Source organism: Peromyscus californicus, unplaced genomic scaffold (assembly GCF_007827085.1).
Source record: "Peromyscus californicus insignis strain IS unplaced genomic scaffold, ASM782708v3 Scaffold_7__1_contigs__length_154581171, whole genome shotgun sequence".
Lineage (NCBI taxonomy): Eukaryota > Metazoa > Chordata > Mammalia > Rodentia > Cricetidae > Peromyscus > Peromyscus californicus.
In genome coordinates, this window is record NW_026294595.1 from 57,147,325 (window position 1) to 57,166,153 (window position 18,829).

The 18,829-nt window shown below is 39.7% G+C and overlaps 2 protein-coding genes across 6 annotated transcripts in view; one reads left to right on the forward strand and one right to left on the reverse strand.

Moving 5' to 3' along the window:
- The window catches only part of Ppp1r1c (protein phosphatase 1 regulatory inhibitor subunit 1C), a 122,842-nt gene extending 113,509 nt beyond the window's left edge, over positions 1-9,333 (forward strand). The window contains exon 5 of the mRNA XM_052725287.1: positions 1,386-9,333. Within this exon, the coding sequence (XP_052581247.1) occupies positions 1,386-1,423 (38 nt within the window). The 3' untranslated portion in view covers positions 1,424-9,333. The remainder of the gene's footprint in view (positions 1-1,385) is intronic.
- Positions 9,334-16,276: 6,943 nt separating this feature from the next.
- Positions 16,277-18,829, reverse strand: part of Pde1a (phosphodiesterase 1A) — a 279,670-nt gene continuing 277,117 nt past the window's right edge. For all 5 annotated transcript variants that reach the window (XM_052726280.1, XM_052726274.1, XM_052726276.1 and 2 more), the window contains one exon: positions 16,277-18,826. The gene's annotated coding sequence lies outside the window, so the exon portion shown is untranslated. The remainder of the gene's footprint in view (positions 18,827-18,829) is intronic.

Genomic DNA, 18,829 nt, shown 5'->3' on the forward strand with positions numbered 1-18,829 from the left:
CGCAGCACAGTTTAATTGGATTTCTTTCCTCATCCTAACTAAATTTGGATTCTCATGGTGTAAAGGGTTCGTTGGTGTTGGTGAAACGCCAGCAGTATTTGGTTCCTAATGAACATAACTTCTAGACTTACCTCACCCCCAAAGATTGAAAAACTCACAGGCTGCTTGTGAGTGAAGGGGAGTTGAAAATGTTACTAATTGCCAGATCTTTGCATTAACTAAATATGAATAAGTTAGGTAACGTTTAATCCAGATCCATAGCTGGATAAAACTGTTTAGATAATGTAGCAGGAATCTTAGAAGGTCTTATTAATAAAATCAAACGTGAGGCCAGTTATTGGGGTGAATGCTGGATGGTCAGAGAAGAAGAACAAGCCACAGCCAACCTCACCTTGCTAGTTCCTCAGCTGATCCTGTTTCCTCAGACTGGATACCTCTGAGTCCTCATCCAGAATGGATCTCAGCTGAATTGCTGCTAGAAGCCTGAAAGCTTAACCAGCCAAATGCTTTTAGTTTCTGGTCTTCACGCCTTATATATAGTTCTGTTTTTGCCATTACTCCCTGGGATTAAAGGCTCACTTCTTTGGATTAAAGGTGTGTGTCGGCCGGGCGGTGGTGGCGCACGCCTTTAATCCCAGCACTCGGGAGGCAGAGGCAGGCGGATCTCTGTGAGTTCGAGGCCAGCCTGGGCTACCAAGTGAGTCCCAGGAAAGGCGCAAAGCTGCACAGAGAAACCCTGTCTCGAAAAACCAAAAAAAAAAAAAAAAAAAAAGGTGTGTGTCACCATGCCTGGCTGTTTCCAATGTGGCCTTGAACTCACAGAGATCGAGGGATTTCTGTCTCTTGAATGCTAGGACTAAAGGTGTGAGTGCCACCATTTTCTAGCCTCTGTATTAGTGGCTGTCTGTTCTCTGACCCCAGATAAATTTATTAGGTTGCACAATATTTTGAGGAACACAATACCACCACAAGATAACCTTAATCAGTCCATACTGTTTACACAAGATTGTTTGGTATAATTTTTAAAAGTATATTTTGTGACCAAAATTCTAGTTCATTTTTCTACAAATACAAATGTTTCTGAAATTCTCCACATTTATTACATATTGAGAACATAGGTACTAATAATATTGCTTCGTTCTTTCAATATATTGCTGTATATTTAAGTGGTTGAGACAGTCAACATACATAATACATAAATGACATCATTTCGAGTAATGATAAGTTACAGGAAAAACAGGTGGTGTCGTCTCTTCACTGTGTTGGGTGGCATTAGGCCAACCCCTTACGCACTGTGGAACTCCATACGCCTGGGAGATGAATACATGACCAGCCATTTCTTCTGACCCTGAGCCACACATTTCTCACCTCTAATTCTTTTACAGGAACAAGCAACCAAGGAGAAAAGAAGAGATGGGAATAGCTAAGAGGCGACTGCATTAGGAGAAGACGGAATCAGAAAAGGGATGTCCGCCTGTGACTACATGACAGTCAACAGACTAAAACTGTGTTCTGATTCGGTGATGTATGAACGCATATAGCATGTAACGACAAGCACTGTAACTGAGTATTTTGCTTTTAAAAACTTGTCTTTAGAAAATGACCTTTAAAATCTGTTTTTTGTTTGTTTTTGCTCTTTAATTTGGAACTTTCTCCAGGAAAACTATTCAGCCACAAATCACTACCTGGATAATTCACTCTGCCTAGTGCGTGAATTGTTATATAAAGTGTCACATACCAGGTTTTTTCTTTTACAGAGATTTATGGGATGTGGTACTACATTTTCTGGAATGCTTCCACTGTGTTCTGGGGTATTTTCTTTTGCTCCTCCAGGTGCAAAATCAAGTTGATAACAACGGGAAGCGGGCTTGTCAGTGCTCTGCTCCTGCCTGAGCTTGGAAAAGTACAACACAAACCCACACTCCCCGGCACCCCCACCGGCCCCCCAGCTGCTGTCGACAGCAAGCTGGACTGCCTCCGGAAGGGCTTTTGAGATTTTATGCATAATGTGGACATGCTTTTCAGACATAGTTTGGTTTTTTGTGTGTGATATTTTTCAAGCTCTTTTCCTCAATTTCATTTCCCTCTAAAACTAGAAGGGAGAACTTGAATTTGGGTAAATTTTAACTGAATTGTTATAATTCTTCTACTTGTGAAATCTGAGACTTCTCTTATAATGGGGAGGCTTTCAAACACATTCCCTTTGTTTCTGTTTCCAATTCCACCGTGTTTATTTATCCCCTTGTTGCTTTTTCAAATTCCGCTGGTCTTGATTCGGTTTAGTTCCGTGGATCTTTTGGAAGTTTACATGACTAAGCCCTTGGGAACAGTGAAAGGGATAATATTGTCCTTACTGTAAATATAGCTTGTAAACTATGCTAGTTAATATTGGTTCAGTTCTTTACAGTTCATGAGGTGGCTTCACTTAGGTTTCTCAGTTAGTAAGCTCATTAAATGGGTCTAGTAGGTAAGGTTCACTTTATAGATACAGACTTACTTCACTTAGGTTTCTCAGTTAGTAAGCTCATTAAATGGGTCTAGTAGGTAAGGTTCACTTTATAGATACAGACTTAACTTCACAGATAAGAAGTGAACTCATAACTCAACAAGCCTTTCCATTAGTTTATGTCCATGTATGAAACTGTCAGAGCTGTGAGGACAGGACCCATAGGCTCTCATGTTTCCTGCAATGGCCTATAGAGTGATTCATAACTAAATCTCTGGAGTTGCAAGAATAAAACACAAGATAATTTTCCTCACGTGGTAAGGGTGGGGAAAAGATTCCTAGTTCTTGAATTCTTCAGCGCTGACTTAAACTAAGGTGATTCGTGCAAAACCAAACAAGTGAAGCAACCCTCCAAGAAGCTGGGCAGTTCGTTTTTCTGTTTCTCCTCCTTCTTGTCCTCCTCCGTCTCCCTCTTGACTCCCTCCTTCTCTTCCTCCTCCTGCTCTTCCTCCTCCTGCTCTTCTTCCTCTTCTTCTTCTTTTGGCTTTTGACACAGGGTCTCACTATGTAGCCTTAGCTGGCCTGGAACTCATTACATAGACCAGGCTGGCTTCAAAGTCATTGAGATCCACCTGCCTCTCCAGTGGAGTACTGAAATTAAAGGTATGCACCACATGCCTTGCTTAATGTTTCATTTTAAAAATATTGTCTAGTTTCAGAAGGCTGGAGAGATGGGTCAGTGGGTAATAGTACTTGCTCTGCAAGCATGAAGACCTGAGTTCAAATCCCAGCATGCAAGTAAAAAGTCAAGCATGGCTGTATATATCTGCAACTCCAGCGTTTAGGGGAACAGAGACAAGTGGATCCTCAAAACTGGCTGGCCAGCTAACCTAGAGTAAATGGTGAGCTTCTAGTTCAGTGAAAGACCCAGTCTCAAGGCAGGAAGGCTGAAACAACAGAGGAAAACACCTGAGGTCTTGTTCTGGCCTCTTGCACATGTGTCCAAGGGCACCTCCCCCCCCCCCCCCCCGCCCCCGTCACTCACATACACATAGCCATACACTAACACCAACACATGCCCACAAACATTTCAAAATTTGTTCTTAAAAATAAACGGCTATCTCTGGGAGTGGAGAGATGGCTTATTGGTTAAGAGCACTGGCTGCTCTTCCAGAGGACCCAGGTTCAATTCTTAGCACCCACATGGCAACTCACACCTGTCTGTAACTCCAGTTGCAGGGGATCTGACATTCGCACACCAATGCACATAAAATAAAATTTAACTACTATCTCAAAATGAGAGTATTGCCAAGTTTGTGCCAATATGCGATAAAGATATCATATTATAAATTACAAAATAAACATGAAGGTTGTTTTCTTTCATTTCTTTCACCTACTCTGCCCAGGACTTGAGACATGATAATTTTCATTTACTTCTCTTAGAATTTGGACTTCAAAATACCATATTTCTCAAAAGTACCAAAGGTATGGCTTTCTTTACATGAACCACAGCAACAAGACAATGAGAACTTTAAATGCAAATAGCTGGCAGATAGCTGAAGAGTTCTTCAATTGTTTTAGGTGGTTATTTTTTCTTTCTTTCTTCATTGTTTCAAGAAACATGTTCTAAGACATGACACAGACAGGCAGGCTTCTCACTTCAGTGGACCTGCAATGCAGTCTCTGTGGCTGAGATTCCCTCGTCACATTAATTACATTACCATATGCTGCTGTCTGTTTTCTTCTTTTGCCCTAATGGGACATAGATTTCTTGGTTTGAATTTGTTACTTGGTTATTACATTTGCCAAGTTGTTTGAAACACTTAGGAGCCTCTTTATTTGATTTTGAGAATATATGGTCTAAAACCTGAGCCTTGGCATGAAGGTCAATGAGATCAAAATAGGAATTGTCCCACTAAATATTGCTTTTGTATGTCAGCTTAAGCTTGGTTGTTAAAAATTAGAGTTCACATTGAAAATAGATGATAAAAATATTTTTGTTGAAATCACAGGAAAATATTAAAAATTAGGCATTGCCATTAAATAACCCCAAGCTATATCTGTTTAAATAATTTATCACAACATTCAAGAGAAGACACAGTCACCAAAGTCAATTTCTTTGTTTATAGAATGTGAAATTTAGATGTGTGTCTATTGAGAAATAGGAGTTGTCCATGTATTGTATTTATGTATGCAAATATACATATAAGTACAATGAATAAGTGAAATGGTTTGCAACAGTGAAATAAAAATAAAACCTTTTAAAAGAAAAGAAATAGCCTTCTCTATTAAGTAAAAAACAGAGGTGATTATTTGTTAATAAATACTTCTCAATTATTTCCAATCTTCTGTGTTGAAGTAGTCCAGAAAAGAATGGCATAAGAAAGCTGAGAGGAGGCAAGGTTAATCTTTTCTCTCTGCCGGTCCCTTGACACATGCTGCCTCTTGGTAGATTTCTGCCCCCAGGTTATCCCCACATGAGGGTGCCTGCTGCTCTGAGGCTGCTTATAATAGCATGTACTCTCTGGTGAGTTTGAAGATTATGATTACATTGACTCATTTGGCTTCTAGACTGTGTCTAATTCATGAGTCACAACATGTTTGTTACTCTTAGATGGTGCCTTCTATATCATGAATTACCTTCTGCTTTCTTGTTTGGGTAATGGGAAATCTGGCAGATGGGATTCAACTGGAGTGTGTGTGTGTGTGTGTGTGTGTGTGTGTGTGTGTGTGTGTGTGTATATGTGTTATACTTGTAGTTCAGCAGTTCTTATATTTTTGGTTGTGAGCCTAGCCTTTAACGGCTGAGCTATCTCTCCAGCCCAGTTCAGCAGTTCTTAACCTGTGGGTCATGACCCCATTGTGGACTGCATATCAGATATCCTGTATATCAGATATTTATATTACAATTCATAATAGCACCAGAATTACAGTTATGAGGTAGCAATGAAATACTTATAGGGTTGGGGGTCACCACCACATGAGGAACTGTATGAAAGGGTCGCAACATTAGGAAAGTTGAAATCCACTGTTGTAGTTGTGTGTTTGCTTGTTTTCTGGGGTAGGGTGTGGCCTGGTAACAGCTATGTAGATCGGGCTAAGCTTTAATTTGTGGTGTTCCTCTGTGTCTGCATGCCAACTTCTGGGATTATAGGCAGGTACCACTGTACCCACCAGGTCAGCAGCCTTGCTTTTGTTGTTATAGTTTGGGAAATTGCAATTTTTGTTGCTTCTTGGGCACTTGAATCACCAATAATGTGTTTTATTTAACAAGCTATTAAGGAACTATAAAGGCCTTTGCTATTTTAGCTTTATGTTAATATCTATCTCTTCAATGGTTGCATTAAATTTTTTAATTCTAAAATTAGATTGTCTGCATAATATATCAGCTGGTAATCAATCAACATTTTCATCTCTACTTATTTATTTGTACATGTACATCAACCTGTATCTTACTCCCAACATATCCATATCATTTTCACCTATATCACATATGCCTTTGTTATGCTTTGAGTTATTGATAATTTGATCTTGATTGCAGAATGGCTGGCTTATACTTTTTATGGAACAACTCTCCCCCATTGTGTGAGCCTTTAGAATATTGCTACTAAGTTAAATCTAGGCTATATTATTGAAATTATAAACATCAAGAGACTTTATGGGAAGTGGGTACAGACTCTGGAATGGTATTTCTTTTATGAATCCTATCATTTCAGTGTTTTCCTACATGCCACATAATGTTTTCAGCATCTTACATTTAATCATTTCAATAACCCTAAAAGAGAAATATTCTTACTATCTCCATTTTAAAAATGAGAAGAAAAAGCTTGTACAAAACCACAAAGTCAGTAAATGACAAGCCCAAAATTGAGCCTGGGGCCACATTTCAGCAGTAGGTAAAGAATTTCTTGCCTTGGGTCTTCCATACAAAACTCAACAACAGCAGTTAAAAAAAGTAAGTGTCTGGAAAAATACCAACTAATATTCATTTCTGTTCACTGTGGATCAGCAGTGTTTCAAGCACTCTTTTGACCCTTAAAATATTCTTCATTATTATTTTACCATTTCATCAATATCTTTATGACTAAAGGTTAGGAAATGTCAGTGTTAATTGCTAGCAGCCACCAGTGATTGAGAATTAAAGTCATTCTGCTTGAAAATCCAATGGGGTTCCCATACTTAATCACTAAGTTTACAAGACATCACTAGGAAATGTGAGCTTGGCTCCTGAACAGTGTTATAGGATCCGTTGTTATTGCTAAGCATGTGCAGCAGCAGATGTGTTTCCCCAGGGTAGACAGGGCCATGGAGAAGCCATAATGCTTCTCCTGTATAATTCATGTTCGCTTTTAGTAAGCTATTAAGAATTAAGAATTAATGCACTCTCCATTTGTCTGCTCTGAGAAAAACAAGAATGTTTAGGGATTCTGTAGATCTGTAGGACTTCTGAAACAGGCATCGTTTTGACTGAATCAGCTAGTAAGGTAATTCGGAAATTAACTCAATCTGATATCAATCAGGAAAAATAAAAATAAATCCCTTCAAACATGTTTACACATGTATCTATTCAATAATATGCACCAAGTACCAACAGTGTTCAGCACTTTCTAACCATCAAATCCAGCAATGAGAATAGCTTTGTGGGAGAACTGCATCTGTGTAGATCTTTGGAGAAAGAGCAGGGGAGGGGCAGGATAAGATAGCCCAGAGAACAGCAAGACCAGGCAAGGGAGACATTGCCTATAAAGGCCTGGCAGAGACCCACAGCAGCATACCCTGTGAAGAAGGCCATCAGTATGAAGACAGGTTGTTCTGAGACAGTGAGGGTGTTACATGTAATGCAGACAGGTCAGGGGTGCTCAATGTGAGGTCTGTAGCACAGGTTATCTCCATCTGAGATGGAAGACTTTGGAGAAGGATGTGCATGTTGCTTGATAAAGGTTGGGGTCCAAATTGCTAAGTGCTTTGTTAGGAAATAGGTCCATGTGTAACTCAAGCCAAGTAGAGTCCTGATAGCTAAGCAAGTCCTCTACTTGCCTCTCTCAAAGGGCACAGAGTCTTTGTCTTGAAACAGTCCCATGTGTTCCCTGGGCTCAATATGTCATATGGCCAGACTTTCTAGACACTGACTTAACCAAGATGAGAACAGACTGAACTTTGTAATTGATTTAAAGAGAGAGAGAGAGAGAGAGAGAGAGAGAGAGAGAGAGAGAGAGAGAATATATTGAGTGACGAAAAAGATGGGGAAGTTGCAAGAGGAAAAGAGGGAAAGGGAAGAGAAACAAGATGAGGTAGTGTGATGAAATTAGGGCTACAAAGCCTAAAATCTTTACTTTACTTATGGAAAAAATTGCTGACATCTGATGTAGAAGGGAAATTTTTTATGAAGAGGAATGAGGGGTTCAGTGAACAAGGGTTCCGATCTCAGCATTCACCTAATAATTCTACCCCAAAAGTGCCTGTAACTCTAAGACTGGCAGATCCAATGCTACTTTCTGGCCTCCATGAACAAAAGCTTGTGTGCACGTGTGTGCGCGTGCGCACGCACACACACACACACACACACACACACACACACACACACACACACACACACAAAGAGAGGGGGGTATAAATACCTTAAAAAGAGGAAGAGGAACAGTAGGGAGATTTAATTAACAGAAAAGAATGGGGGGATCTGAAACTGGGAAGCAGCCAAATATTCACCACAATTAAGGTATAAAGACCTAAGCAATGGAAAGCTCTTCAAACAGCAAGAAGAGACAGGTCTATCAACCTTCAGCAATAGCATCATTTAATTTTAAAGTGATCCACACTGTGATAAGTTTCTCAGCAACTGAAGAAACCAGAGGCATGCCCAGTTCAGCCATTTCTTGGGAGCTCAGTTTGATGTAGCTTTGAATTGATGCTGGGATTGAACCTCATGCCTGTTAAGTACATGCTGGCATGATTTGATTTTGAGAGAGCAGGAAGGTTAAGGGGGCTTTAGTTCTGGAGCCTATATCTTAAGTCTGGGTCTTCTAATATAGAAGACACTTGAACATACTGTTTTGCTGTTCATTTTTATCCCTTTATAGACAGTGTGGTGTTACAATAATAGTTACCTCTTATAGTTTCTGTTAGAATTAATAAGTTGTTAAAGGTAAAGAGTAAAGAACTTCACAGATCTATGTATGTACTCAGTGCATAGAAGGTATTATGTGTTCACATATATTTGCACTGCAACCATAAACAAATACTACTATAAATGGATACATTGTAGCTAATACTTTTAGTGTTGAATCAATAGATTCTACATTCCAGTCCTACCTGGGGATAAAGGTATAAAAAAGACCATTAACCTTCTTCCAACTGCCGGTGAACACATTACCTAAATCTGTGTACTTAATCCTCACCAGAACTCAAAGAAATAAATCCTGAAGGCATTCAGGAAAGGACAGTAGAATTCAACACATCAACTTCAACCCCAATGAGTTAGGACATAATGTCTGCAAGATTTGTTAAACTACAGGAGAAGAAAGTAACAAGAAATAAACCTCCTCTTTCATGGCATGTTTAGTCTACCTTGGAGGCGAAGTGAAGAATTCTATTTTGATTAATGGTCTGTATAATAAAAAATGGAACTGGTTTAAAAGCAAGTGAACTATATGTACATTTTTTTTTATTAAAAAGCTCTCTTGTAAAAGCAAGTACTTTCATATAGTTACATCTTCCAAAAGGGAAGGTGTGGTTTCAATTAATTGGAGGAGGGGATATAAAACATAGTTTGCAAGTTGTGTGCATGTGTGCATGCGTGCGTGCGTGCATGCATGCATGCGTGTCTGTGTGTGCGTGCATGAGTGTCTATGTGTGTGTGTGTGTGTGTGTGTGTGTGTGTGTGTGTGTGTTTGTGTATGGTGTGGTGTGATGTGGTGTGGTGTGGTGTGTATGGTGTGTATGTGTAATATGTTCTTGTGGGTGCATATGTGTCAGGGTTCATGTCACATATATGCACATATGTGAAGAAGTCCAAGTTCAGCACTGGCTGCCACCTTGTTTTCTGAGACAGAATTTTTGATTGGCCTTACAGGCTAGACTGGATGGTTAGTGAGCCCAAGGGATCTGCCTTTCTTTCTTCAGCAACACTGGGGTCACAAATGCAAGCTAGCATGCATGCCTCATTTCCTATACTTGGGGTCTGCAGATTGAACTTAGATCCTCAAGCTTGCACGGCAAACATTTTACCAACTGAGCCATCTCAGCCTGAGTTCTGAAATTTTAAGTCTCTAATATTTTATCTGGTCATTAGGCTCCGTACACTCAAACAAACACAAATACACACTACATATAGATACAGGACAGTAAAATGCATTCACACACAATGCACAGATTCTTATTTCCAAATGGACTCTATCTTAACTGATTTACAAATGTGTACGGTATTTATGATAAAAGTCATTTCTAACAAGTGAGCTCTGGTATAGTTTAATGTCTTCAGGATGAGCATGCAAGAAACTGTAAATGATGACTTATTTCTGCATCTGATAATAATTTAGATATGAATGAAGGTTTTCCAAATAAATTGAAGGGGAAAAATCAGAATTTCCTGTCATCTTCCAGAGCCAAAGACTTGGAAAATGAAACAAGAGAAGTAACTTCCTTTTCCTGGGGGTTGGGGGGATCCTTTCTGTACTCTCTAATTGTGATCTAGAGAATGGATCCACAGCAAACTCCCTTTCTTGGGAAAGGAGATTTTAATTCACTGCACTGACAAACTACTACTGGTCATGAACCTTCATCATATTACATTGTCCTCAAGATATGTATACTTGGCTTTATTTATTTCAAGATGTAATAGTACTTAGTGACTGCTATTAGGAATTCTCTGGGAGTTTATACAATGCATTTTTGATTTTTCTCTGCTATTTTGAAATTCAAATTGACCATACATGGAATAACCACGATTTTGTCCCTGCTCCAAGACCTACTTTGAGGAGAATTGAATGCTATATAGGTTTTGTATTCAGCTAGAATGATTTAAAAGTTCATCAGACTTTTCCATGATGGAAATTCAAAGTGGAAAATAAACACCCAAATAAGGCAATTGCAGTCTTGGCTGAATTATAGTGGGTCTTATAACCAATATTCAAAAGACAGAAAACTGTACTCTTGTAGGGATAAGGAAGGTGGTCATCATGTAGAAAACATTGCCCAGCTGAATATAAGTACTTCAAATCATGTTTTCTTGGTAAACTAAAGAATTATTTGTCTATAGCAGCTCCTCTTGTCCCTGAAAAACACCTTGATATTTATCTAATTCTAATCTTTCCCTCCTTCTATGTCACCCTACAGTCCTACTAAGACTAAGGTCTGTCAGCCACAACCCTGTGCTTCTTTGAACTATTCACCTTGTGATGCACCCAGATCCCCTCTCTTCCATTAATGCACCTAAGTTCCTTGTTTTCTTTCTTTATTCTTGTATTTTGTGTTTTGTAGCTCAAATCATTTACCTCTTCCAACTTTAGAACAACCCTTTGCCTTTCATTCTGGGTGATGTTTAATATACTTTCACTCTGCCCCACACACTTCAAATCTGTTTTACATATATCTCTATGTTCCAAAGTTTCCCCGAAAATCAGGCAGACAAAAATGAAACACATTTGAGGCTAGTAGTTTTGCAACATATTTGTCATTTGTGAAAGGTAATATTGGTCATTGTAAACCTAATAATGTAAGCACAGTATGTAGTAGACCAACAGCAACCAGGTAAGTTGTGGTAATTAGTTTGGTAAATTTCTTTTTATTTCCAGATTTTTTTTAAAAAAATAGGGGTTTCATTTGACTTATTTTATGTATATGTGTGTATGCACTTATGGATGTACACCATTTGATGCCCTGTACTTGCAGAAGCCAGAGGATAGCATCAGATCCTCGGAGACAGAAGTTACACTTGATTGTGAGCAACCCATGTGCTGGAAATTCAAGAGCAGTATGCACATTTAATGGCTGAGCCATCTTTCCAGAATTTATTGTTCTGAAAGTCAAATGTCCCACAATGTCTTCCAAAGTCCTCATTGGTCTTCCTAATTACTCATATAGGTAATCACATTTACTTATACAATACTTTAAAGAAATCAATATAGCTTTGGATCCATAATATGTGTTGGCGGGAATGAGGGCACATACAAGAGTCACAAACACTTATTAACCACCTCTGTCTGAAAAAAAATCATTGTATTTAAATGCTTAGTAGACACTTAGAGCTACCTTACATTCTTTGAATATCACATATGATATCCTCATACTAAGGAAAAAATTCCTATCACCCATGAATATCAAAAACAGTTCATGGAGGGATATCAGGCTTAACTGATTGCTAACCACACAGCATTTGTTTGCTATTAGGTACTGAAAAGTCTGCCTTCTTAGAGCATTAGTTTTAGGAATAAATGTCAGCAAAATGGGAATAACTAATAGAAATGGTGGGTAGATTGTTGCCTTCTGATTTTTAGACACCAAACCTTGGCTCTTCCTCTTCTTCGATACACGATTTTACACACATTATTTTAAACTTTTGCCATACCTGCTTATTGTAGATGGGATCTATTCTTCTCAAGGAGTTGATATTGGGAATAGGAAGGATAAAAAAATAGGGTAGCAGAGACAAAGGACCTCATGAAGTAAAAGTGACTCTGAATCACCCTTCCTGTTTCTCTCAGCTCTGAGTGTTGAGGGCACTGCTTATTTTTTTCTTAATGAATAAACAGAACATACATATTATCAACAAGAGACAGGGACCACTATCACCTACCATGCATGGAAATCTTGAGAAACTCTACAAACCAAGGCAAAACAGAAGCCCAGTAAAGAGACTTAAAGAACAAAATCAGCACACAGAGTGTAAGATGTGGTGGGTTCTTGTTGCTGTTTTGAAATATTTTATTTGATTTTTAATTATGTGTATAAGTGTGTGTCTTGTGGTAGTGTATGCACATGAGTGGAAATATCTTCAGAGGCCAGTATCCTCAGATGGTGTCTGATCACCTGGAGATGGAGTCAGAGGAAGCTGTGGGCTGCCTGGCATGAGTGCTGGGAACTGAACTCAGGGCCTCAGCAAGAGCAATATTTGTGCTTCATCCCTGAGCCATTCAAGTTCAGGTCCAAAGGAAGCTGTGGTTTTGAAGATGGAAGATTTCCGAAAGGTTATCCACAATACAGAGAAACAGAATGAAATGGGGTTGAAGTCAGTGAACCAGCTGCAGCAAAAAAAAAAAAAAAAAAAAAAAAAAAAAAAAAAAAAAAAAAAAAAAAAAAAAACGAGAAAGTACTGAAGAGCAGGCATTAAAAGCTGTGCAAAAGCTTTGAAAATGTTCCATGGGTTTATGGCGAAAATAAAATCCAGATGTTTACAAAGAATAAAGAAAACCAGAAGTAGAATAATACCCGGGAAGGGATCCACTGAGCCACTACGTTGGTTCTTGTAAGAGTGCTGTAAGGCTAGGGTTTTTATTACTGTGAAGAGACACCATCACCACAACTCTAATAAGGAATACATTTAACTGGGGTGGCTCGCTTTTAGTTTCAGAGGTTCAGTCCATTATCATCATGGCAGGGAGCATGGTGGCATGCAGGCAGCCATGGTGCTGAAGCTGAGAGTGCTAATCTTGCAGGCAATGGGAAGTCAACTGAGACACTGGGCATAGGAAACCTCAAAGTCCACCCCCACAGTGACACACTTCCTCCATCAAGGCCATACCCACTCCACCAAAGCCACATCTCCTAATAGTACCACTCCCTATGAGATCATGGGGGCCAATTACATTCTAACTACCACAAGTAGTCAGCAAACAGAAGCAGAGCACTCCTTAGGGAATCTCCAACTGGACCTGCTTTTACCCTTCCTCTTCTTGAGCGTGCTGCCTGATGTTTGCCCCTGGGCAGAAATCCTTGAAGTCTTTTCCATGGGCCGTCTCCTCCCCAAGTCGTTCAGATATATCACCATAAACGGGATTTGTTCTAGATCTAGATCTAAATAAAAACTGTTTTATAGACCCCAGCTGGCTCAAAGTGGCCAGGATTATGTTTTCGGTACCCTTGAAGACAATGGCTATCCTGAGGACAAGGGTCAAGATAAGCACGATGACGGTCTGACAATAGTGATGCCACTAGATGGCGAGAATGAGGGGGTGAGTCTGTGCATGGCAGTGACAGTATGCCAGACATCAATATCGAAGGATACAGCAGGGCTGAGAGTGTGGTGGACAGAGATGCTTGGAAAAGTCAAGGAAGAAAAGGGAAGTGAAGGGGTGTCATAAAGGAACTGTTTCTTTTTCAGTCCGTGGAGCACTGAATGACAAGTTAGGATGTGCCTGAGGAGAAACGGGCCTAGAAGCACTTTCAGAGGATAAGGATGAATCAGAAACAGAAAAGCAGTCAAAGTTGGCATGAAAAGGCTTATCATTCTGAAGACTCTTCTGATGCTCACGCATAGGAGCAGGCTTCCCCACCTTTCCCTCCCCCCTCAATAAAAGCACTTCCCATAGTAAGACCACTATGTCATGGATCAATCCTTTCTCTACCTTTCTGGCCTCCTGATCTACCTACCGGCCTTCCTCCGGGACATCTCGGATATCTCCTCCATTTCTGAGAACACCTGGGATGTCGGAACTCTGAGTGCTTTTACTATTACTTTTTACCTCCAGGACTATCCCCAAACTTACCTCACTAGCCTTGCCTCGCTGTTGAACTCCATCTATGCCTCCTGATCCTCCTTCTTGGGCACCCCACTAAGGCCACAACACATATTTCCAGTTATCTTTTTACCTCATCCTGAGAAGATGAATTCACTTTTGGTGGCTTCACTTAGGTCCCTGGACCTGTCACACCTGATCCTTTCCCTTGAGTTTCCTAGCTGAGTTCAGAGGTATAAGTTCCCCCAAGCAATTGCTTCGGTGTCACAAGGTGGATGGTACCAACGCAGCCATTATTGAGGGAAAGCCACAGCAACCATCAGTACCACACCACAGATCACTAAATCCAAGGCAGAGATACCTTAGTTGCTGCCCACCACATAGAAAGTGCTGCTAGAGAATAAAAGACCCACTGCTACCCACGAGGAAAGTGTGCTGTTCTGCTGTGCCCCATGCTGAAGTGGTCCTGACTTAGTATCTACTGAGGATGTTGCATTGGATGCTTTCATGAAAAAGATGGAAGGGCTGCTGTGCTAGCTTTTGATTCCAGAACAGGCTTCTGCAGGACTTTGGTTCATGGAACCATAAAGGGGCTTTTTATTGAGCTTAGATAAAAAGTTATTCCCCTCTCAGGGTACTTTTAAATATCAGGGCAAGGCACAGCCTAGAGGTCAACTCTGTTTAGAAGTTACTGGACAGACAAGGTATTTTCAAAAGTGTGAACATCTAATCCCTGCTGTGCCACATTTCATCCAGCTATTTCCCCCCTCCTGTGGTTCTTTAGAAAGATGTGATCAGGGCTCTTTGTTCTGGTCTCCTTTTGAGCATGGTAAGCAACAAGTAGATGTTTCTGAAGAACCAGTTCCTTTCACCTTAACTTTTGTGTTGGAGTGACTTTTAATATTTTCTTCTAAACATTTATCTGATTTTTTTTTTACAGTGAGATGGGTCACGAGGTCACTTCCTAAAAAGTAGAATGTGCTGGGGAAATTAATTCCTTAATTAAACTATTTTCCATTCACCTAAACTTTGGGTGTTTTATGGGAAAAAATGTTCACTATTAAAATAAAAGAGAGAAAATAGTATAATGCAGGAATGCAGAAAAATGAAATAAATAATTAATCTTCAATTATTTGAGAGTAATAACATGTTCATTTGAGACATAGAGAGCTGTCCAATTTCAGAAAAATCTACTAAAATGCCCCAAATAGCCGGGCGGTGGTGGCGCACGCCTTTAATCCCAGCACTTGGGAGGCAGAGCCAGGTGGATCTCTGTCAGTTTGAGGGCAGCCTGGTCTACAGAGCGACATCTAGGAAAGGCACAAAGCTACACAGAGAAACCCTGTCTCAAAAAACAAAACAAAAAAGTCCCAAATAGAATATAGATATGAATATATAGGATTTGCATATTAAGTATTTAGAGTTCTTCCACAGAAATACTAATGCAATACATGGCATCATTACTGTCCTTTTGACTCTAAAATAGTCATTGTCCTTATTGCCTAAAATCTGTACTAAATGATGGATAAGCAGCCATACTGTCATTCTCTTTTTCACATGGCCTTCTACTCCTCTGTACTTCTGCACACTCCACATAGATGTAGTAGGAAGAATAGGTCTTTGGGTACTACAGACATCATCCAGAACCAAATTGGTGGCATTGGCCTCTGAACTGCATGGATTTGGACAAGTATTCTTCTCTGAGATGTGGCTTTCTTTGAGTGTACCAATGCTACACTGCTAGATTATTATTAGAATAAAAATATTTGTTAATAATTTACATGGAAGCCACACATGGAAAACCTGCAATCATTTTATTTTCTTGTTATTTATTTCTTTTGTCAACTCATGTCCTAGAATGGAAATGGTTACCTTTGCATGTGGCATTCTGAATACTACATATAAAGTACAGTAGGGTTGCCTCATCTGTAAAACTTGAGGTTTCTAGAAAAGAGACTCTCATTTCCATATCTATATGTGAGCTATGCTTTTAGCCAGGCATTTGCATCTAGTGATATAATGATCAAGGATCGTTTCCTTTCTAGAACCAAGCCATGCTCTGAACAACTCAGATCAGTTTATTTGTTTGTTCCCAGTTTCTCCATATTTCCCCAAGCTTTCAAAAATCCATTAAAATAAATTAAACTGAATACTAAATGGGTCAGGATATTTTCCATCAAATGTGATTTATTTAGCAATCATGTATAGTAGGAAATACAGAGAGTTACAGCATAATAAAAACACAAGAGTTGTAGGCTGCCATGTTAAAAATGTAAAGTTCTGGTTAAATGAAAAGGCATATGAACTTGCAAGTATATGGTGGGTAGCTGTGAGTGAAAATGCAAAGCAGTTGCAGCAGCCTATGGAGGGAGATAGTCCTGTCTCACAACGTGGACTCACACACCAATATCTGTAGAGGGACAGCACATGTGACCTCCGGTCTGAGCCCTGCTTATTAGTGCCCAGTAGGAGTGGTCTTGCAGAGAGAACAAGGAAGGAAGGAATGTGGAAGGCCAAAGGCAAAATAGGAGACAAGTTAGGGAGAGGGGAGATAGGAAGAGAGAGAGAAAGGTGAGAAGAAGGGTAAGTGTGACAGCTCTGAACAGTGTGTCTCCCCAAGTCCCCCTGCAAGTCAGTCACAGTGCTGTGTAAGTCACATAACTTTGACATTTCGGGTAGCACATAGACACGGACCAATGTATATATTCCTCCATTTATATTAACAAAGCATGGAAATCAAAGGAACAAAGTGGGTATATTTTCTATGCCATGAGCGGAGCAGGCTTACAATTAATTCTTCTCTCCAGAGATTCTAGCTTTACTTAAAGACAACTGGCTCAATTAGGAACAATAGTAATTAAATTTCTTAGACTCCCAGATTCTATTTAAAAGCAGAATATTTTTCTAGATGGTAAATATCTCAATTTTTAAAAAAGAAGACATTAAGAGCAGTAGTTACAGTTTCCCCATAAATAGAAATAAAAAGTCCATTTCAAAGGACAAAGGCTATGATGTACATTTCTATAAATTTTCTCAACACATTATTATAGATCAGTCTTTACTGCTGACATTTAAAATATTCATTACACTATAATGTCTATGATACAATTCAATTATTTAGCTGTGCTCAGCACAAGATCTAGACAATACAAACACTAAGAATCTAATTCACAGAACATTTAAAAGCATTTTATACAGTCTACACACAAATATATCTTAAATTACAATAATGCATACTAAATATGCATAGAGAATATGGCTTACACATTAAAGTAGATCTAAGTTGTGAGTTATAAAGACCTCACTCCTTAGGCTTGGGGCTTAGAAGCTTCTGGTCATGTCCTTCTCTGAAATATTGCTTAGCCTTGTGGAATCTGGGGGGTGAGAAGCAGGTGCAAGAAGCAACTCATTAGGATGGACAAAACCTTCTGTACATCATTTAATTGACAGTTACTCCTGATTCTTTCCATCCAATTTCCACCTTTCATGACGCTCACCATCCCTGAAAGGTATGTACAGTGAAAAGCTACAATATCTAATTGGACTTGACCGTTCTTGTTAGCCAAAACAAGTAAAGGCCCTTAGGCAAGGAAAGACTTCACACATGCTCAGGCAAAACATGGCAAAGAAGCAGAGCCTCTGAGGGTTGCAGTTCATTTCTGTTCAGTAAAATTAAAAAGTTACATCAAATAATGTTAGCTGTACAGAAAAGCATGGGTTTTCATTTCCATATAAACAACTGAGCATGAATACACACACCTACATCACACACACACACACACACACACACACACACACACACACACACACACACACACACATACTCTCTCTCTCTCTCTCTCTCTCTCTCTCTCTCTCTCTCTCTCTCTCTCTCTCTCTCCTCTTATCCTTCAGCCTGTAATATATTCTTATATTCTAATAGGATCAAATCCCAGAAGGAAAATCCGCTTTCCCTTCAAGTGCCTGTCTCCTGCAATGGCTGATGCTCCTTGTGACTGTGGACCTAGAGCAAGCTGTGACCTGCTATGTGGCCACACGCAGGAGTGATACATTAGTGCCTTAGAACCACAGGGATGGGTGCAGGACGATCCTCTGACATCAGGGGAAGGTAGCACTGTAGCTTCCCAGCTGGAGACACAGTGAGGTGTACATCCAGTCACTGTGTGGCAGCTCTCATGGTCGGTGTTGCTGGGACTTCACGAACAACTGAGCAACCTCGAGTCTCTGTCTGTTCCCATGCATTTAAAAGAAGCCAGTCTTACCACACCAGCAGTGCAAGAAAACCCCTTTTTCCATCATTTGGATTTGCTATTCTTTTGCTTCCCACCCACCTCCCCACCCCATTTAAAATTTTGTTGTAGCAGCACTGTGAATAACATAGTGCAAGAAGCACACTGGGAAACGGTTTATCTTCTGCACAAATTAAACGTGACAAAAGTTTGAAACTGTCCGACTTTCGGTGTTAAGAGATTTTCTGGTTTGACTGAAGATGACCAAACTACGGAGGGAAAACAGTGGCAGAAACAGTGGCCAGAATCCTAGTCACAATTCATGGTACTTCTTTGCCCAGTTATTCGATTGAAATTTATGCTCTTATTCCTTACAGAGGAGTCCACTAAACTGGCCTGAGCCAACTGTATGTTCAAAGAGGAGAATATAATATTTTAGAAAGTCAAGGACTTTGCATGGTTTTCATGCTGTTTTCATTTCCCTG